Source organism: Erpetoichthys calabaricus, chromosome 5 (assembly GCF_900747795.2).
Source record: "Erpetoichthys calabaricus chromosome 5, fErpCal1.3, whole genome shotgun sequence".
Lineage (NCBI taxonomy): Eukaryota > Metazoa > Chordata > Cladistia > Polypteriformes > Polypteridae > Erpetoichthys > Erpetoichthys calabaricus.
In genome coordinates, this window is record NC_041398.2 from 191,135,231 (window position 1) to 191,158,277 (window position 23,047).

Consider the following 23,047-nt stretch of genomic DNA (forward strand, 5'->3'; position numbering starts at 1 on the left):
GGTTCAAGTTATGACCATTACGCGTTGAATTTCGAAATGAAACCTGCGTAACTTTTGTAAGTAAGCTGTAAGGAATCAGCCTGCCAAATTTCAGCCTTCCACCTACACGGGAAGTTGCAGAATTAGTGATGAGTCAGTCGGTCAGTCAGTCAGTCAGTCAGTGAGGGCTTTGCCTTTTATTAATTAATTTATTTTACAATCTATACTATTACCTCCTGATGATGTGGATCGTTTTGTCTGTGCTGAAATTCCAAACAGAGAAACCTATCCTGAATTATGGTACAAAGTCACTAAACACATGTCTCATTTAACCCTTTAACCGCCAACTCCCTAAATATTCCCCACGCCAGGCGAAATCTGAACAATTTTCGTTTTTTTACTTTTTTACATTTTTTTTACATTTTTTACATTTATTCAAGCAGTATTGACCACTAAATGTTGTGCAAGTTGCCAGTGTATACACGAAATCTATAAATGTAACCTGAATTCTCAGCTAAGCAAAACATCTTGATACCAAACCGTGCCCTTTTCAATGGTAGATACTGTCGAAACTGTAAGCGGCCCTTCCACAACAATAAACTTTCATCAACTGCAACTGACGGTCCTGGCATGTAGGGCAACTGAAATGCTTCAAATAAATGATCAATCAAAGGACGTAGCTTGAACAAGTGGTCGCGGTTTGGATCTTTCTTATCTGGCTCGTTTCTGTTGTCATTCAAATGAAAGAATTTCAGCAGCAAAGAGAATCGGTTACGTGTCATGACAGCTGCAAAAATAGGTGTTGCATACATAGGATCTGTATACCAGTACATCTCAATATCTGGTTTTCTGATTATTCCCATCAACATCAAAATCCCAATGAATTTTTTCATTTCGTTTTCATCAGTGTCAAACCAAGCACGAACATGGGAATGTGGAGGTAAATTGGGATTTTTCTCAATAAACTGTGCTGCATACAGATTTGTCTGATGAACAAAATGTCTGATCAAATCAGGTGACACAAACAGCTCATAAAACTGCTCAGCAGTGTAATTGTTTACATCAACAATAAAGCCACACGTTCCCTCAAACGAATGCAGAAAAGGTAGTTCACCACGGGCAGCAGCCCAGCTGAGATGCTGGGGATACACCCACTCAGCGCCGTTATCCGATGCGTCTTCATTCACAGTATCATGCAGCGCACGTTGCTGCTCATCACTGTCGCTAAAATCTTCTTCAGAACTGCTACAATCATGATCAGAACTGTCCAAAATCGCCTGCAAAGCCTCACTTGAAGTCAGTTTACGTTTCGCCATATTCACAGCTGTTACATGCGAATCACGTCACATGACCGGCCAAAACAACCACAGACTTGTCGAAATACAACGTAGTAATAATACCCACGCCAAACCGTCAGTTATACTACTTGCCAGGCATTCATATAACCACAGGCAAATGTGCCGGATATATCCGGCAGAGGGCGGTTAAGGGGTTAAAAGATTTAGTATGTTGAGACTCAAAAGAAAAAAGTGTTTAAAGAAATTTCCTAAAGCATTCATTAATTCAACTGATATGACTAAGGCTGGCTTTCCTGATTATCGATGCAGAGATAATTGTCACAAACAACACACTTATCACAGAAAGAAAGTTGTTAAAATTGTGATGATCGATAATTCAGTTATTATACTGTATAACCCTTATTTGCTCAAACGATTCGATGGTCATATTAATGTTGAGTATTGTGCATTGGTTATGAGTATTAAGCGCATCTACAAGTACATTCATAAAGAGCACGATAGAATATGTATGAATGTATCCAAAGAACAGTCTCAGGATGAAGTTCAGGCATATTTAGATACTCTGTACGTCAGTGCAATGGAAAGCAGGTGGCGTTTAATTGAATTGCCAATGCACAGTCGAAGTCATTCTGTTGAATTATTATTCATTCATTTACCAGGTCAGAATATGATGCAATTTAAAGAAAGTGAAGGAGCACAAGCTTTACAGGTAGTGAAAAAAAAAATTTGGCTAATTTTGAACTTAATAAAAATGATGTAAATGCAAAAGCGTATACATTTTCTTTCAATTTATTACATTTGACTATTTTTTACTATGATTAATTACTTGCTGTAATGTAAAATGATTGTTTTTTTCATTGGAACTGGCACATATGCATAATAGAACCAATCTGTTTAAATAGTACATCTGCTTACCCATACGCGACCTAGCTGCACTAGGTTGTGTCAATCGCCATTGACATAATAATGATTATACTGTAGTAATGTTTAGTGATCCAGCAATAGCAGGACTTTGGAAAGTTGGCAAGACAGAGCTGAAAAGAAAGTGATTAAAACATTGTCTTTCTTTGCAGTAATTGACTTGGAAGTGCTTCAGATATGATCAAAATGTATCGTTATATACACTCCCTCTATATTTATGATTTCTTCATGGTGCAGTCAGTACATTGTTTCCTTGCTTTTGCTGCCATCATGGTAGTTTGCGGTAGTCCGAGCTTGCAGGTGGCATGCTTGTTTAATATGTAGCATTCCATTGTAGATGTGCTACTTTTGTGTTTTCTCACTGTATTTATATAATTTCCATAAAAAGTCAAACTTTAGTTAAAAATGCTCCAAAACTGAGTTTATGTTTAGGTGTCTTTCCAGTTTCTTGATGCAAAATTATCTTGCTTTTAGTTTGAGTTCTGCTATCCTATATCTGTTTAAATGAACAATATGTCTTAATGTATATTTTAGTAATTGCAATGTGCAAATGCATTTCACCTTTCCAATGCAAATTTAAATGAATCATAGGCAGCAGTGGCTAAGATTAGTCATTTTTAATTTTTTAACACAACATTGATCAATCAACAGTTAATTTTTAACATCCCCTATTGAGTATACAGTGGCATGCAAATGTTTGGGCACTGTTGCTTAAAATGTCTATTTCTATGAATAGTTAAGTGAGCAGAAGATGAACTGATCATCAAAAGAAATAAAATTAAAGATGAAACATATCTTTAATATTTTAAGCAAGATTACATTTTTTTTCCAGCATTTACAGGTATAAATTACCAAAAAATGAAAGCAGAAATTTGGGTACCTGCTATGATCAATACTTAGTAACACCCCTTTAGCAAGTATCACAGCCTGTAAATGTTTTTTGTAACCAGCTACGAGTTGTTCAGGTCTAACTTTGGAGCATTTTTGCCCATTCGTCTTTTCAAAAGGCTTCTAATTCTGCAAGATTCTTGGGCTTCTTGCATGCACTGCTATTTTGAGATCTATCCACAGATTGGAGGACAGTGAGGGCCATGGCAAAACTGTCAGCTTGTGCTTCTTGAGATATCCCATTGTAGATTTTGAGGTGTTTTTCCAAGTCATTATCTTGTTGTAGGACCATCCTCTTTTTAACTACAGTTTTTTTTTTTTTTACACAGATGTAGTGATGCTTGCTTCCAAAATTTCCTGGTATTTTTTTGAATCTATTCTTCCCTTTACCAGTGACATGTTCCCTATGACATTGGCTGCAACATCAATCCTCTCCCATGCTTAATAGCTGGAGAGGTGTTCTTTTCATGGAATTATGCACCCTTTCTTCTCCAAACATACCTTTGCACATTGTGACCAAAAATTTCTATTTTGACTTCATCAGTCCAGTTTCCAAAATGCATCAGGCTTGTTTTGATGTTCATTTGTGTACTTGAGGCGCATAATTTTGTGGCTAGGATGCAGGAAACATTTTCTTCCACTGACTCTGACATGAAGGTCTTATTTGTTCAGGTGTCGCTGCATAGTAGAACAGTGCATTACCACTCCAGAGTCTGCTAAATCTTCCTGAATGTCTGTTGCAGTCAAATTGGGGGTTTTATGTGCCTTTCTAGCAATCCAATGAGCAGTTTTTTCAGAAACTTTTCTTGGTCTTGCAGACCTCAACTTCACCTCCACCATTCCTGTTAACTGTCGTTTCTTAATAATATTACAAACTGAAGAAAGAGCTGCATGAAAATGCTTTGCTATCTTCTACCATTTTCCTACTTTGTAAGCATTAATTACAGGTAAAATTCAGTTACAACGAATATCTTAACAATGAAATTTTCATTACAATGAAGAATTTTATGGTCCTGATAGTTTCCCCATATGACACGAGTCTATAGAAATCTCGTTAATACGAAGTACATTCAGCAGATACTTTCATTACAATGAAGTGCCCAAAAAACCTTGAATGCCTGAATGAATCATCCACAGAGTAGTTAGTTCTGTGGTCGCAGCTCAGTTGTGCACAACGATCCCCAAACAAAAAACATTGCAAAAAAATGTCTTTCTTCAAACTTTACTCGTACTGTTTTTTTTTTGTTTTTTTTTTTACTGTTTTTGTTCTCGGTGGTTTTCAGTGATACCTTTTGCTTATTGCTCGTCAACATTTAAAAAACATCTATTGGAATTTAACTCATTGTCACCCTCCTATAGAAACGGCAGGCATGAAAAAATAATAACAGTTCATATTAAGAAAAAAAAAACCTTAAATTTTTTTCAGCTCTCGATTGCGGCAAAAAGAAAAAAGACGTTGCCAGTGAATTCAGAATTTTGGTATTGACACTGTCAACTTTCTTGAAAGGCCGCGCAAAAAAAAGAAGAAAAATCTCAAAGAAGAATCTCGGGTTGCAAATGTTTACGAACTTCTGCATTTGAAGACGTCGAAAAGCCCTTTTTATGTGGTTAAGTGATGCTTATTCAAGAAACATTCCTATTAATTCTGAACTCATTCAAGAAAATGTGAGGTTTCTAAACTCTCTTGGGACCTCTCCCAACTGGACAACACGCCGAAGAGCGTCCCGAAGTGCCATCACTGTGTCTGTGGGAGGCTGTTTATATGTTACCGGGGCAACAGCAGGCTCACGGCTCTGCTGTGTCTCTCCACCAAAGCAAACTTGAGATGATGCAAAGAACATTGTAAATACAGGGAACATGATTTCTTGGCCACTAACCTGGCCACAACCCTGCCTGACTGCTGTGTCTGTTTATAGGAGAGTGGCAGATCCCGCTACAATAAATAACCATGCTGTTCCTGTTTCAGGCTGAATAAAGCTGGTTTCGCTAAAGTACTGAGACTCAGTCTCATGTTTTGGGGTGTAAGACAGGGACTTATAGCGTGACCCCGATCTTTTAGGATTCGCTTCTGTGGCACCTCACTACACTGCTGTGAGCCTGCTGTTGCCCTGCCCCGGCAACAGACAAACAGTCTTACACAGACACAGTAATCACACTTCAGGACACACTTCAGTGTGACGTTCCCGTTGGGTGGGGAGGGATCCCAAAAGAGTTCAGAAAACTCACAATATGAAGAAGGAAAAAAAGGATGATTCGGCTTCTGATTGACAACATGCTTCCACATTTAGATAATGTTCATTTTGAATTCCTCCCACCCAATTGCACAGCAGTGCTTCAGCCATTGGATTTGGGCATCATTCGCACCCTGAAAGTGTATTATCGCAAGGAAATGTTGAGAAAAATTCTCATCACCATAACTTGTAGGCAGGAGAAGATTAAAATTAACGCGAAAGAAGCTATTGAAATGATTGCAGATGCCTGGACACAAGTTAAAGAAAGCACAATAGCAACAAATAAAGAATCTCATTACAACAAAATTTTCATTACAACAAAATATTTTTTAGGTCCCTGGAAGTTCGTTGTAATGGAATTTTACCTGTAGTTTGTTTTTCAGAGTGCTAAGCAGCTGCTTATGGGAGCCCATGGCTGCTGATTGTTGGGACAAGGTTTGAGGAGTCAGAGAATTTATACAGCTTTGCATTTTGCATCACCAGAGGGTTTCCTAACAATGACTATAAATAAGCCATAGCCCTAACAAGCTAATTAAGACCTGAGACCTTGGTAAACGTTATGAGACATCAGATATCTTGGGATGACCCAACTTTTTGTATAATTGTACAAAGCAAAAGCAATGCACTAATCTTGCATAAAATGTGGTACAGAAAGAAATCTTTAGTTTTATGCCTTTTTGTGATCAGTTCATCTTCTGCTTGCTTAACTATTCACAGTAACACATTTTAAGCAATGTTGCCCAAACCTTTGCATGCCATTGTATGTTAAAATAACACATAGTAACATTGTAGATTAAAGTAATAGGTTAAGTTGTAAACCTTTTCTTAAAAAAAAAATTCTTCCCTTCACATCTTTCAATATGGTATTATAAAAATGTATATAATTTTTGGTCTTGTTTTACCTTAAGCCCCCCATACTTTACTTTGCTTTATACTTTATTTGTCCACAAGGGTAAATTAAAAGTTACAGAGGCTCTAAAAATGATAAATAAATTAAAATAAATATGATAAAAACAAACAACAATTCCTACTAAACACACGCACAAATTTGTGGCTTGGATAACGAAGAGCTACTACTGTCAATACAGGCATGTAGGTGGCAATAAGATGAGGTCAGACCTGCTCACATCATCATGCCTCATGTTTATATTTAAAGGCATGAGTATTTAGATAGAGCATTGTCCACTGGAGGAAGTGGCCTAACAGTTGTGTTGTGTAACATTCACTGCAACTTGGGGGTGTGGTTGTTTTGGGGATGGCTCTTATAATGGCTCTTACAATAGATGCAGTGTCCATAAACAGAGAAACACTCAAACAAATATACAATAAAAAAAAAAGACCAGAGAAGACCTACAGTGACCTGAATAAACTAAGGAAAACTGTTTTTCTGGACAGTGTAGACAGAGCACACTAATGGAACTTTGGAGCCAGCCTGAATGGCTATTTAACATCTAATCTTTGTCATATCATGACAGGGTGGATAAGGAAAAAAATTGCTTCCATGTCAATTACCTTCTCAATAGAAATTTTTTAACTATGTTTAGACGTTGTGCAATCTGTCATTCCCTATGATACAGTTAAGTATTACATCCTTAAGGCAATAAGTTCTAGCAACCACAGTCATTAGGTGAGACATGCTCTCTGACTCAATGTTGTGCAGATTGACAGTGGTCTTGATTTGTTAGTTTGAACCTCTTAAACTTTGATTTTGGCATATAACATTGCAAAACAAGACAAAAATGTTTGAAAAGGAAAGAAGCAATCATTAAGTATGCCTCTGTGACACTAGAGGGCGCTATCGCTCCTCAAACCCAGACAAACGTCCAAGGCACCAAGTAATATTTTAATTTCTTAAATAAAGTGCACAAAGCACCACACACATCACAATTCAACAATAATCAATAATCCAATACAAATAATCAATCCTCCTCTCCCAGCAGTTTCGTCACTCTACCTCCCAACTCCGGCTCCCCTTGCTGGGTCTTGCATAGTCCTTTATATAGTCCTTGACCCGTGTGATTCAATAGCACTTCCGGGTCAGATGAAGACTTATATTTTTCTTCAGCCTGGAAGTACTTCTGTTTTTCCATCCCCGTGACCTGGGAGTACTTCCGGGCTATAGGGAAAATAAAAATCCCTGTGTCTTCCTGCAGCGTCACATGGTGGCACCCACGGTCCCCAGTAGGGTTGTGAATCCAAACTCCATCCCCCATGATGCCCTGCGGGAATCCGGGGCCCCTCTATGCTGCAAGGAGGACTCCATCCAGTGGCCTGGATGTGTCGGCCGGGATAAGCTGCTGGCCGTCTATCACAGCCTCCTTATATTTTTGGGTGGGGCATAATTTGGGTTCCATGTGCAAAATGGGGAATTAGTACGAAATTAAACTGATACGCCTCTCTGTTCTTTCATTGTTCTCAGAACTGTGATATACGGTGTGGTCAAAAAGTACTTGCAATGCATGGCATTGTAATCCCCCCCCGCACCCCCCCATGTTAAATGATAATTGAAGTCCGCTGTTTGAGTGCCTGATTAGTCATCTCTGCTCAATACAAACCTCCTTTTTTATTTTGACGTTTACAATTGGAGTTGACATGTCAGCAGAATGGTTCAACAAAACTGTAATGCCATAATCAAAGGAAATTCCCAAGATCAGAAAAAAATATCATTCTGGAAAGGCCTGCTGTTTCCAATGGTAAAGTTTTGGGGTGTTATTTACCTACTGTGAGAGTTATAATCTCCAAATGGAAAATATCTTTGTACTGAAGTGAATCTTCTAAATAGTGTCTGGCCTTCTGGGGACCAACTTAAAATTATACTTCACAAAAAACTGCAGGTTTCACTTCCCTAAGCAAAGTCGGTGTTCATGACTAAATAAGCAGAAAATTACTGGTAAAAATTTGCATCTTTTGAGAGCATCAAGGCGGAATCCAGTTGTAGCCAAGAAGTACCTGAGTGCTTGTCTCTTATTTGTCAACAAGCACCTTTGGTGATCCCCAAACCTTTTGGGACTTTTAAGACAACATGGGTTCCATTATTCCTGGTGTAACGCCAACACAGCATTCCACTTTAAGAAAATCATACTAGCAGGCAAACATGGTGGCTTAATGATGCGTAAATGATAGCTGAATTAGGACCTGAATTACTTGGAGTAATTAAGGGGCCATAAATTCTTCTCTGTATTAGAAAATTCTTAAGTAGAATATCTGATGATCTCTCCTTAAGATGAAGCATAATTTGGTCATTAAAAAGTAATCCAAAACACATAAGCAAGTGGACATCAGAATGGATATTAAATGCCAAATGAAACTTCTGGACTATCATAGTTATAAAGTCCAAATTTGAACCCTGTTCTAGGAACTACTGTAAAACTAGCAGTTTATGCTTAAATACAGAGTAGTAAAATGACTATTGAATGTGGTTATTGTGAGTTTACTTTGATATTAGTACAAGTCATGTACCTTTTTATAATTTTCAGCTTAAGCAACACATTGTACGTTTTCATTGTGTTTGTAACACAAAGACAGATGTCTGTGAATATATTAAAGATTATAACATCTGTTTTCTATCATTTTATATTTCTGTTGTGAGCTACTCTGTTTTGCACTATTAGGTTAAGTGCAAGATACTGTGACTAGTTAATTTTGTCTATGTAAATTTAGGGTTTTGGGACAAGATTGTAGTTTTTCAGCAGGTGATCTGAGGATACGTACTAATATATTGATAATGATTGGAATAAACACTAGAAATGTACTGCTTGTTCAAATCAGTTTTTCAGTAACAGGCTGTCAGTGAGAACGTGAAATTATAACTTTGTTTCTCAGATTGAAGATATCCAGCAGTGTTTCAATCTTCGGCGTGAAGAAGAAGCTGAGCGTCAGAAAAAGATGAGTACTACACGTCGTATGATTGAGGATTGGGAGAATGAGTTGAGTAATATAGGAAATCTGGACCATGTGCAGGCTAGTCTTGATGAAGTTGCTGAACAACTAAAGAGGCTGCAAGAAGAGAAGGCAACAGTAGACAGTGAGCACAGTGAACTACGAAGAGAAAAGGAACGACGAGAAGGGGAAAAAAAGCGTATGTAGATAATTAATTTTGTGAAGTTTATTGTACACTAATGCTGTCAGATTAAACCCTAGAAAGTTACTTCACCAAAAGTACAGAATATTAAATTAATTCGTAATTCATGAAAAAAAAACTTTTTAAAAGATGTATATTAACAGGCAACAGTTATTGTCATTGCTGTATAATTAAAAAAACACATTTTATATAGTAAAGCACACACTTAATTGCATTGCCTGCACACTATTAATGTCTTGGCAGTCAATGGTAACAAATCAGTTGTATACATTATTTGTGTGAGTTTCCCTTTTTTGAATTTGCCTGTATTTCTGATTGGAAGCTTGATTTATACTTTTTTGAATGGCAAAGTGAAAGATCTACAGCAAATAGCCTTCCTTATTGGGCTACTGGGCTTTTACACCCAATTACAATGTATTGATTTAAATTGTGAGGTATTTCCAGCTTTATATTTTTAGTTTTTGCTCCTGTGTTGCAAAAATTTCAAAGCAAACGTAATTCACATACCATTAGAGAGGGACAAGAAAATTTTGCTTTTTTCGCCATTCAAAAATGCAGTATATGTAAAACTGATACTTGTCATTAAAATGGTGTGGTCCATTATGTTTAACATACATTATCAAACATGTTGCATGTCCCAGTTGGAAATTAACCTCGCCTAGAAAATACAATTCCATACAAAAACAATATCAAAGTAAATTACGGATAACAAAATTAAATTCAAAATTTTAATTTTTCCTTAAAACAGATAATTTACAAAACATAACTCTGACTATATAACAGAATAGTGGTGCATTTTAATTGTTTTAAATATGTTTAATATCTAAAATATGTCATCATAATAGTGTTTCAAAGAAATAAGCAAAATGAAGTGGGAAAATCTTTTCTTACTCCTTTTGAATCAGATAAGCTTATATTGGGAACAATACACACTTTAAATATATATTTGGTGAAGCTAATAAATATTATTAGTGAAATGTGCATTAAGTAAGAGTGTGTGCAATGCATACACTACATTGGAGATTAACACTATTTAGTACAGTAATCCCTTGCTATATTGCGCTTCGCCTTTCGCGGCTTCACTCCATCGCGGATTTTATATGTAAGCATATTTAAATATATATCGCTGATTTTTTGCTGGTTCGCGGATTTCTGCGGACAATAGGTCTTTTAATTTCTGGTACATGCTTCCTCAGTTGGTTTGCCCAGTTGATTTCATACAAGGGACGCTATTGGCAGATGGCTGAGAAGCTACCCAACTTCCTTTTCTCTGTCTCTCTTGCGCTGACTTTCTCTGATCCTGACGTAGGGGGATTGAGCATGGGGGCTGTTCGCACACCTAGACGATACGGACGCTCGTCTAAAAATATATTGATTTTGATTGATTTGATATATTGATTTTTGCTTGAAAAACAAACTCTGTCTCTCTCTATCTCTCTCTTTTTCTGCTCCTGACGAGGGGGTGTGAGCTGCCGCCTTCAACAGCTTTGTGCCGCAGTGCTTCGCCCTATTGATTTGTTTGCTTTTCTCTATCTCTGTGACTTTATATGCTCCTGACGGGCACTCCTTTGAAGAGGAAGATATGTTTGCATTCTTTTAATTGTGAGAAGGAACTGTCATCTCTGTCTTGTCATGGAGCACAGTTTAAACTTTTGAAAAAGAGACAAATGTTTGTTTGCAGTGTTTGAATAACGTTCCTGTCTCTCTACAACCCCCTGTGTTTCTGCGCAAATCTGTGACCCAAGCATGACAATATAAAAATAACCATATAAACATATGGTTTCTACTTCGCGGATTTTCTTATTTCGCGGGTGGCTCTGGAACGCAACCCCCGCGATGGAGGAGGGATTACTGTAATGGTATTTTGCATCACACTTTACAGTATCACAGTAATTAGGCTTTAACTATTTTTTGTTTGTGTCTGTGTATTAAACAAGCTTCATGAAAATGTTCTTTGTGAACTCTGGCTGTGTGAAATGCTGCTCTTATTAACCCTTTAAAATACATTGTCTTAAGTTTCTTGTTTTTCCTGTAAATACCATTTTACACTAGTTGAGTTTTGAACTCCTGAAAAACATTGGGATTAGCAAGGGACAAATGCTTTGAAAAAATTAGTGTATTGCCTCCTTTGGTGAGACAAGCTCTGTAACACTATTTATCTTCAAATTAATCTTTTTCATTTGCCTTGTAAGCAAAGCATTTCCATATCTCACTCTAACTTCCCAGTTTATCCCTTTCTTGTTTGGAGTACAACTGGTGTTACTAATCATTTTCATCCCTTTTTTTTTTTTTTTTTTTTTTGTAAACTGAAATAACGAGTATGTAACAATGCTCAGCTAGCATGATGTAACCCTCTGCTAATCACACAGATGCAGCACTTCATGCAAAGAGCCAGTAGGCCCGCTCTATGCTGTCTGTAAGCACACATCTTTACTTTTCAGTAAAGGCAAAATAAAGCAATTTCAGTCACATTTTAGTGGTAAGATTTTTTGCTTTAAGGTGAAATTTTGCATAAAACTGATATAGTACTGTTTTAAAAAATATTTAGTGCTAAACTTTTTATTATCAGTATACTGCACAGCACTAGTCAGCCTTCAACTTCTCTTAAATGGCACACCTGTACAGAAAATGGTGAGTTACAGTGGGGCAAAAAAGTATTTAGTCAGCCACCAATTGTGCAAGTTCTCCCACTTAAAAAGATGAGAGAGGCCTGTAATTTTCATCATAGGTATACCTCAACTATGAGAGACAAAATGAAAAAAAAAAATCCAGAAAATCACATTGTCTGATTTTTGAAGAATTTATTTGCAAATTATGGTGGAAAAATAAGTATTTGGTCACCTACAAACAAGTAAGATTTCTGGCTCTCACAGACCTGTCTACATACAGCTGGAATACAAGTGCTAAGTGTAAACAGGCTGTTTATGACTTGTGTGGTTCAAATCATGCAATGTTTATTGGTCATGTGAGTAATCAGTCTTTGATTGCCAATGATATTGCCTGTTGGCATAAGCCTACAATGGTTTCTATAAAATTCCTACATTTCCACATAGACTTCATACTAACATGTATGCTTTTGTTTGCCAGAACCACCTATTTTGGTACTGGAAAAAAAAATTTATAGTACAGATTTTGAAGAAAAGTTTTTTCCTCCCCCCAGGGATTACAGACAAAATTAAAGAACTAGAAGATATGATGAACATGAAGGTGAACAAACTGAAGCAAAGATTTAATGAAACATACAAAGCTATTGAATGGCTGAGAGAAAACAGAGATCGGTTTCAGGGGAATGTATATGAACCTATGATGCTTGTAGTAAGTACCCTTCTTTTGTAATTACTGTGCCATGAAAATGTTTCTACTGTCTGATTTTCTGTTTTACAGCTTAAATGTTAATGTGTAATTGGTAGGTCTTTTTTGGAATTGAGTAGTATGCAGAGTCTGAGGCCCCATCCACACCACCACATTTTCGCTTTTCATCCACACTAGCTTAATGTTTTCCACCCCTGAAAACGAAGACTTAAAAATACTCTCCAGAGCCAGATACAGTACACTCATATATGCAGGGTCAGTGTTGTAATGAGTATGAGCAAAAATTATGCTCTTATCGTGCTGTGGTTAGTTCATGCTTTCTTGATAGGCTTCTGCTTATTTACAGTATCTCACAGATTGGTCACCCTTCATGAAAGAAAAAACTATTCCAATATAACAGGCATAGCTGAGTTGCTTTCTATGGCGGTTGATGTGCTTCTGCCTTTATGCATCTAACTGTGTTTTGTATAGCTTGAATGCTGCTTACATGCACAAAAAGTAAACAATTTAGTTGCATTACTGGCGTAGTTAAAAAAAAAAAAAAAAAAAAAAATTAGGGGCCCTGTAAAAATCAGATTGTATAAAAAAGTTTGAAAAACTGAAGGACGTATAATTCTGTGATTTATATTACACATAGCCTCCTGACGATAATTTAGGATGGACTCCTGCAAGGCATCCATCCTGCAGCATCCTCTGAGGAGGCCCTTTTGCTTGATGTCCTCAACTCACTTTTTCTTTTTTTTGATCATCTTTTGATGTTACTTTAATGATTGATTCTTTGAAAATAACATTTAAAACCTCATAAACTAGGAACCTGTCCCACAGAATGTATTTACCATCTGCCATCACTGGCATTGGGTCATTTGGTGACTTCACTTTCAATAGGTTCCCAAATTTCAGAACCATTGTAATACCGTGCTACTAAGAACAATTATTGGGGCTTTGTTTTTTTTTTTCACCTTGTATAGGTATTGGAATGCTAGCAGTATTCCATCTGGCTGTGTGTGTGTTTGTATATGTAATCTGCTCAAAATAATTAAAGGCACACTTTGAAAACACATCAGAATTCAATGGGAAAAAAGTCATGCTGGATATCTATACTATATGGACTGGGTAATGTGTTAGGAACGAAAAGATGCCACATCGTTGTTTGGAAATTGAAATTATCAACCTACAGAGGGCTGAATTCATAGACATCCCCCGAAAATCAAAGTGAAAAAATGATGTGGTAGGTTAGTCCATTTTGCTGAAATTTCATTGCAGCAACTCAGAATTGTACTCAGTAGTTTGTATGGCCCCCACGTGCTTGTATGCATGCCTGACAATGTTGGGGCATGCGCCTAATTAGATGACAGATGGTGTCTTGGGGGATCTCCTCCCAGATCTGGACCAGGGCATCACTGAGCTCCTGGACAGTCTGAGGTGCAACCTGGTGGCGTTGGATGGACCAAAACATAATGTCCCAGAGGTACATTAGGTCAGGCAAGCAGGGGGAACCGGTCAATAGTATCAATTACTTCATCCTGCATACTCTCACCACATGAGGCTGGGCATTGTTGTGCACCAGGAGGAACCCAGGACCCACTGCACCAGCATAGGGTCTGACAATGGGTCCAAGGATTTCATCCCGATACCTAATGGCAGTCAAGGTGCCATTGTCTACCCTGTAGAGGTCTGTGTGTCCCTCCATGGATGTGCCTCCCCAGACCATCACTGACCCACCACCAAACCAGTCATGCTGAACAGGCAGCATAATGTTCTCCACAGCTTCTCCAGACCCTTTCACGTCTGTCACATGTTCTTAGGGTGAACCTGCTCTCATGTGTGAAAAGCACAGGGTAACAGTGGTGGACCTACTAATTCTGGTATTCTATGGCAAATGCCAGTCAAGCTCAGTGATGCCGGGCAGTAAGCACAGGGACCACTAGAGGCCGTTGGTCCCTTAGGCTACCCTCATAAAGTCTGTTTCTGATTGTTTGGTCAGAGACATTCACACCAGTGGCCTACTGGAGGTCAATTTGTAGGGCTCCAGCAGTGCTCATCCTGTTCCTCTTGCCCAACGGACCGGATACCGGTCCTGTTGATGGGTTAAGGATCTTCTATGGCCTTGTCCAGCTCTCCTAGAGTAACTGCTTGTCTCCTGGAATCTCCTCCATGCCCTTGAGACTGTGCTGGGAGACACAGCAAACCTTCTGGTAATGGCACATATTGATGTGCCATCCTGGACAAGTTGGACTACCTGTGCAACCTTTCTAGGGTCCAGGTATCTCCTTATGCTACTAGGAGTGACACTGACTGTAGCCAAATACATATATATACACCCCCCTTGAGAGGTGCAAACTTCAAAATTGTATATATATATATACAGTATAAAGATTGTTTTAATTAGCTAAGGGTGGTAAAAGAATTTGAAGATTTAGAAAAATAATAAACAATAGCATGATTACAGAAGGTAATCTATCTATAATAATGTAGAAAGTAGGCCCTGTGTAATGTAAACCATGGGTTTTTTTGGGGCTTCCCTTCCTTAATGATTTGATATTAAAAAGCGTATATAGAATGGGCAATGACCTTATTTATACCACTATATAACTAGCCACAGTACCTGTCGAAGACAGGTAATTGAATACTTTTTAAAAATATTTTCTATCTGATACCATACTGTACCTTCAAGCGCCTTTCCTCTGTATTCTTGCGTGTCTGAATGTCTTCACTGGCACTTCTTCTTTTGAGTGTGTTTGTGTCTGGTTTTATAGCTTCCATCTTTGAAGTTGTCTCTCTCTGTGTGCCTCCTGCAGATTTACTAATGTCTCTTCACCAGTGTTCCCTTTCTCAAGAACATTCCTATGAAGCCTTATTTTCAGAGTCTGTCATCATTTTTTAGTTGCCTTTCTCGTCTGCTGTACAGTTTTATACTCTTCATCCTTTTAAGGCAACTCTCTCAGTAAACATCTGACACCATTACTGCTCCTTGTGTGTGTTACATTTGCACTTCCTCTTTTAATTGTGTCACCAAAGCCAAACTGATACATCAGTTTGTACTTGGGGAACTGGACACAGATCTTAGTGTTTTATTATATAGTAGATTATTATATTAGGTCATATTATTTTGAGTATTTCTGGGTCTATTACCTATGCAGTCAGTAGTCTGCATTTTTTTAGGTATCTAAATACCTTGTCAACATAATTATTTTTTGTCTATAAATTGAACAGTATACCAGCAATTGTTGACTGTTTAGTATTTGCTTTACGTTACTGTCCCGAGAAGCCAAAATACATTTTAAATTAGAAACAGTACTTGAGTCCCCAGAAAATGTTTTGTGCTGTGCAACCCTTATGACTGATCGTAGGTTATCCAATGGTCTGAAGTTATGTCTATTCACTTCAGTTTTCTGTGTGTGCAAAAGGCTGTAGAATTAAAAAAATTTTTCTCATTTCTGTAATGGAAGGGAGACCATGTTTGTAGAGTGATATTTTAGTGGGTTTTGAAATATATCTGTTTCCACTGCAGTCCCTGAATTAAAAATTTGTGTTTTATGTTTAGAAAGTATATTAAATGAATATATAAAACTAGATTAAATCGTCTCCTGAAAATATAAAAAATGTAAAACTGGGTTTTGAAATTCTGAAGATTATTGCCGGTTTTTGTTTTTTGGAGAGCTAGAATGGATGTTACCAGACAAACTGAATTTTATTGATGTTTTCATTAAGAGTAAAATAGTTGCTCTCCATGAGAACCAGCTGTGTGAATTCTGACATGCTTTTTAAGATGCAAGATCAAACATGAGGACCCTGTTACTGTACTGCATGCTTTATCCAACAGTTTTCTAGCCTGGTTTGCATATTTGCTAAACAGGGAAATTACTGGGACTTGTCTTGTAAACACGAACATTTCAGATTGACTTTTCTGGGATCCATAGTTTGTACTGATAAATATGCAGTTTAATTTGCACTTTGAAAACAGTTGTTGTCAAACTGTGCAAACCAAAATCTAACTAATGCAGGCAAGGAAATGATCAGCTACATGTGCATACATTTGGAGAAGAGAATTGGCGATCAGTACAATTCCCATAAATGACTGTTATTATTGCTTATGTTTCTTCCTTGTAATTTATTTCAAAATGGTTTCCATGGTGTTTTTTAACTTTTTTTTTCTTCTTCTGCAGATTAATATGAAGGATCCTAGGCATGCAAAATATGTTGAACACCACATCTCCACAAATGATCTTAGGGCTTTTGTTTTTCAAAGAAGAGATGATATGGAATTATTTTTAAAAGAGGTAAGTGAACCTTGAAAGGAATCAAACCTTTGTAATAACAAATAAAAAAGATTTTCTAGTAACTGTATGCTTTTAAAAGGTGAGGAAACTAGTAAATTCAATTTAGAACCAGTGCCATATATAAGAAAACATTAGTAATTTATTTGTGTCTTTCCCATGTCCTCAAAGTTGAACAAATATTGAGTTGGCAAGGGTCCAGCTTAAGTCAAACACATAGCCAAAGAAAATTCACAATGCAATAAAGTTTGTTTTAAAAACTTTTGTGAAAATTGAAAGATGACAAAAAAAAAAAAAAAAAAATCAGGAAAAATTATTGCACAAAATGAAAAGGGGAAAATGTTGTGTTCTCTATCTTTACAGTCTTTCTCATTATAAGCTCCAGTTACATTCTATGCTTAAAGTTATGTTAGTTTTCTACAGTATATTATAACAACGTTACACTTACAGTGTTCATGTTATGAGTTACACTCTGTTATACTAGGGGGCTCCGCCCCCTGCTCGCTTCGCTTGCCAACCCCTGGTGTTGGGAATGACAAAGAGCGTGATGTATGAATGAGATATAGAATAGTGTGACGGTGTAGATGATGCAAATAGAAAGCAAACAATAAAGTGTGTGGCACAGTGTAAAGGTTTATTTGAAAATTTCTTTGTACACGCTGTTTAAGTGTAAAAGGTAATTCCAGCTCAGAACTTGTAAGGTCATTTAAGATGGTTATTGTTGTGATCAGAGTCAAGTTTGTCAGAGCTTAGAAAGAGTTGTGTCTCTCCAGGAAGTAATGGAATGACTTGGGTATTAATGTTTTCCATATTAATATTTTTTGGACATAATATAGTGCGTTGTGTTAAAAGGGGCATTTGGTCTAATGAGATTGCTGTTCGAAATGTCTCTGTAACTAAGTTGTCGCAGATAAAGGCTTGAGGAATTGTAATAATATGTGCCTGAAGTCCAGCTGTATTGGTGAGTGTACCATCTCTCAGTTGTAATAAGCAATTGTTATGATCTGGTTCTGGACATCGTATCTTTTTTACTAACTGTATCTTTTGAAAGCAATGCCAATTGTCTGCGTATTTTAAGGTGCACTGAACAATAGCTGAGTGCATGGCATCTGGAAGAATAGCTAATCACTGTCTAAAATCTCCTCCTCATAAAAGTACCTTTCCTTCAAATCGAATATTATTATTCATAAACGTTTGTAGAATTTTATGAATGGTGTTGAGTAAGTGACTTCATGCCATTGAACATTCATCAATAAACAACATTTTTTCAAGACGGATGTCACGTGCAGTGCCACCGTTAATGTTCATAGTGGATACCGATTTGTAGGATCTAATGTAGTTGATAAAGATTTCACTTTCAGGTACATCGTCAGTTATAAGCCTCTGTAGATATTCAGTATATGAATGTAAAGAAGGCAGTCTAATTTGACCCTTTTGACAACAACGTGTAAATGTATAACTTGTATTTCCAGTTGTTTCTTCAGGGAAGTGAACTGAATGACAATGATTGCAAATGACATTCATTAATCCGAATGAATTTTACTGGTGTATGTTTTTCTTGTGCCGTTTGAGAGGCGCGTTGTTGCATGTGTAGTATTTGGGACGTGTTGTTTTGGATCTGTAATCGATTTGCCTGTGTTGTGTGAGAAGCCCGTTGTAGCCTTCGCTGCCATTAACGTATGTCTGAGACGGGAGGTGTTTCGTTTTGAATCCGTGCCTGTTGCGATGCAGCACTTTGATTGATAGTTTGCGTAATGTGGATCTAGGATGTAGATTTGTGCATATTTGCGTTGTTGATTTGTTTCAGGGTGCACTGTTCCAATGCGATGCAGTATTTGTGCACATATGCGAAAGTAGTATGGGCCATTGCCTTTTGGTGGCCTGATATTTACTCCGGTATATGCAAAAGCAAATGAACCATTGTAGGATCTAATGCAGTTCATAAAGTTTTTACTTTTAAGTACATCGTTAGTTAGAAGCTTTAGTTGAGCTTTGCGTTTTTGGAGTCGAGACATTTTTTCTTTTAGAAATATGGATAAGTAATAAGGAGAATTGCACTCACTGTTAATATGGAGCCTTTTCTGCGGTTGAACGGTTAATAGTGCCTTATTGTAATGAGATCCACCTATGCTGCATAGCCGTCTATTTTGTTGTTTCTTTCGTGTTCGTGTGTTTGTTCCTGTTATCCTTTCCTTTTCGTTTTGTACCCGTGACCGTGTATTCATGACTTGTTTCTTTCTCAGCATGCGAAATATGGATAAGTAATAAGAAGGATCGCAGTCACTGTTAATATGTTTCTTTTTCTGCAGTTGAACGGTTAATAGTGCTTTATTGTAAGGAGATCCACCTATGCTGACACCTATGCTGTCTGGTGTGAAGGTGTTGATGTTCACTTTAGAATATGTGGCTTTGGGTGTCACTTCTTATGGATGTGTGTGTGTGGGGGGGTGGGGGGGGTTCTTGGTTGAGGATTGTTGTTGCGCGAGCGTCTTCTTTCTTTTTGTGTTCCTGTGTCTTGTTGAATCCCCCTCTTTGTGTGTGTCCCGTCCCTTGCTTGTAGGGTCTGTGGGGTGGTTTTGTGTTCTTTTTTTTGTGTTCCATGGGCTTGTTGAATCCCCCTCTTGGTGTGTGTCCTGTCCGGTGCCTGTAGGGGGGGGGGGGTGCCTTGCTGTTGTGCGCGAGCCTCTTTTTTTTTTTTTTTGGGTCTAGTTTCGTGTGCAATGTGTTTCGTGCTTTGCTTGCGTTTGAATACTTTTTTATGTGCCGTTTCCTTTTTTCGGTGCTCTTTGCGCCTCATTTCTCAATTTTTCCTGTGCTCACTCCTTTTTTCTGTGGTCTTGTCCGCCTCTCGCGGCCCTTCATCCGCCTCTCTCGCCCTCTTCTATCCGCCTTTCTCGGCTCCTCAGCCGACCCTCGCGGACTCTTTTTGCGCCTGCGCAGTACGTCTTTTTGCAGCTACGGCCCATTGCCGGATGTGCCTGCGTCCATCATCCGGTTTAGCATTCTCGGTTAGTAATATGGATTAGTGTTTGAAACTGTTTGACCTTTATGCCTTGTCAGCTACTCAGAGTGACAAGAAAAAAGCTAGAATATTCCATTTACATGTTGGCTTGTAGTTGGTTATGGTAGAAAATTATTAATTATCTATTTAAATATTATTTCTCTATAGAAAACCACACATTGTAAGAAAAACTTTTCTTGCACCTTCATCTAGGACAGAAATTTGTCATTTTCTGTGCACGACTGGTTGCTCAGGCTGTAACTTTGTAACAAATTACAGCTTAAGTCTAAGCCAATGGCTCTGTCTTCTTTGGGTATAAATAACGAGTCTGCTCTACAGTTGTGTACCTCACCTACATGGTTTAGATGAAAACCTCTTCTTAAAGGTTGAACGTGGAGCACTTCAGACAAATTTATTGCTTGTTGTGCTGATGCCAATGACTTTAAGGAGTCATCTACATAAAAATAATGAATCACAGTTTTCATGGCTTCTACAGAGATTGTTTCTTTTGTATCTTCGGCTGTGGTTCAGATAGCATAAAAAGCACAACTATGTGTCTCTCCAGGAACATGTATGCCATTAATGCTTGTGGCCCCATTCTAAATCCTTTAAGAATACCAAGGAATGTGTTAGTCATGCCAGGACCTTTGAATAATTGTACATGGAAGGAAATTCATTTGAAAGTAGCTGTGTGATGAAAAACAGCTTTAATCCTTTTTTATTTGGGTGCCATACTTGATGGTAAGGAATACAACACACTTTGTTTGCCATATATTTTCCTGGAAATTCACCGTGTGGCTGGTTTAGGCGATCATTTTTTTCTCAACTGCCCCATGATGTTTTGCAAGGCCAATGTAACATATCATAACTGTAGCAGCCATGTGCAGAACTTTCACACATGCCTATTGTAAGATTGTTGCTGACTTGGCCGTCTCTGTGTCACAAGCACACAAGGAAAAAAAAAAAAAAGTCAGTTTCAGCTGCTGAGATGCACTGAAAAATGCTGCCCAGTATTTTTCCCATTTCTTTCACTCACTCAGTCATTTCAACTCCTCAGGCTCTTCAATTGCTGTATATGAGTAAAAATATCTCCCTAAGCCACAAAGATTGAGAAGGTTCAGATTTCCATTCTGCATGCTTTTAAAAAGATAATCAGAAAGCTTGCTGTAGTATTAGTTGTGGAAACGCATTAATAACACTGATCACTATGTGTTGACGACACAGGACCACATAACTAATTTTACAAGCAAATAGCAATGTGCTCGGCAATGATCTTAAAGGAGCCCTCACTCACCCATCCTGAGAAAACACAGGACATGCTGTGAAATAATGAAAACAAAAGATTTATTACTACAGTATTTAAAAGGTGTTTCTTTATTTTTGATGGAAGAAGAAAGTGCAAAGCAACTGCACAGGTACATGACTTCAAACAATGGAGCAAGCCAGTCCCCCATTGCTGCTTCAAGGCATGGCTAATGTGTTCCCCAAAATTTGCACTCACTCATCACAACTATTTACATTTTATTTACTTTTTTGCTAGTCTGTGGCTGTTTGCTGCATTTTTATTTGTCGTATTATTTGGCCACAGTAATCAGTCTAAAATTGTTGGCTGACTTTTCCCTAAGCGCTATATAAATGCAAAGAATTATTATTATTATTAGACCTCAGGGACACTTAAAAGACCATTGCACCATTATAATCCTCTCACAACTAGTTTAGTTCCTCCTTCCATATTGACTTCAATTCATTTGTGGAGTTTGGCAAAGTTCATGAACATTTCCTTGATTTCGTTGAACTCGAGACAAAGCAAGTTCAGTGGGGTTTGCTTATCTCTACTGTTGATATAAAATTTATTCTATTTCCATTACTTACACAAGATTAACTGTATCTACCCCAAAAGTTTCTCTTTTCTTTTAGAAATCCATTGACCACCCATCCAAAGACAGTATTTAGAGCATAAGGTTCTTTACCTATGCTGTGCATTAAATTCTACTTTTGTCAGTGGTAGATCTATTAAGTTAAGTATTATCAAGTTAAGACCATCTTGTAGTGTCATTCGTTGTGGAATGCTGCCTTTCTTCACTGGAATCAAGCTCTGCATATACATTTTTGGCAGATCAATATATATGTTTTCTTCAATGCCACACATTTTCAAATCAAAGAAAAAAGAAGATTGGTTTCTTCATATTGGCCTTACTTCATCCCATTGTACTGAGAAAGATTTAAGGTCTTCTTAACCTCCTCCTTAGAGGTTCAGTTGTTTTTGAACCTCCTCTGTGCAGAATGTTGCTGTACTTTTGTATGCCTGAAACATTTATCACTGTATCCTAACACTCTAAATAACCCAGACAAATTGCCTTCCATAATGATAATTTTTATCAAGTAAGTTTTGTTGTAGCAACTTTTTCAAAAACTGAGTATTGCAGACTTTTAAGGTAAATGCTATAATAAGATTATTATTTTTTTTTAATGTTCATTCACACATCATGTGAAAAGGACCTTCTCTCATCCTATCTGTCTTTTCAGAATGAAACAACCTGTCTCCTAGTGGCTTGATTTTGTGACTTGTGTGCTTCAATTTTTCTTTTTCAATGATGAGAAAGTATGAAGAACAGCTGGGACATTAGTGTCTGTTACAGCTTTTTTTCTAGCATTCTTAAAAACAGAATACCTGTACCTGTATTTCACTCATACCCTTCAGTGCACAGGAGCATTAAAACTTTTTGACAGCTGGAAGTTCGAGCCATAATAGAGCTATGTTCAAGAACATGAACAGTGTTTCTACAAGCAAAAGAAATTAACCAGAGCAAGTGAACAATTTATAGAATGACATCAAACATAAGTGAAAATTAGTCAGTGGTTTTCTAACCTACTTAGTCCTGAACAGAGTCACAGAGTTCTGCTGGAGCCTCTTCCAGCTAGTGTGGGGTACAAAACAGGAACAAACCCTGGACAGGGTGCCAGTCCATTGCAGAGTGAATGCACTTCCACAAAGACACCCCAACCACACGCTAGGACCAATTTAAGATCGCCAATTCACCTAACCTGCATGTCTTTGG

At 37.6% G+C, this 23,047-nt stretch overlaps 1 protein-coding gene across 1 annotated transcript in view; it reads left to right on the plus strand.

The window, feature by feature from the left end:
* smc5 (structural maintenance of chromosomes 5) overlaps nucleotides 1-23,047 on the plus strand; it is a 121,205-nt gene that overhangs the window by 49,493 nt on the left and 48,665 nt on the right. The window contains exons 9-11 of the mRNA XM_028791755.2: nucleotides 9,140-9,395; nucleotides 12,559-12,713; nucleotides 16,877-16,990. Of these exons, the coding sequence (XP_028647588.1) occupies nucleotides 9,140-9,395; nucleotides 12,559-12,713; nucleotides 16,877-16,990 (525 nt within the window). The remainder of the gene's footprint in view (nucleotides 1-9,139; nucleotides 9,396-12,558; nucleotides 12,714-16,876; nucleotides 16,991-23,047) is intronic.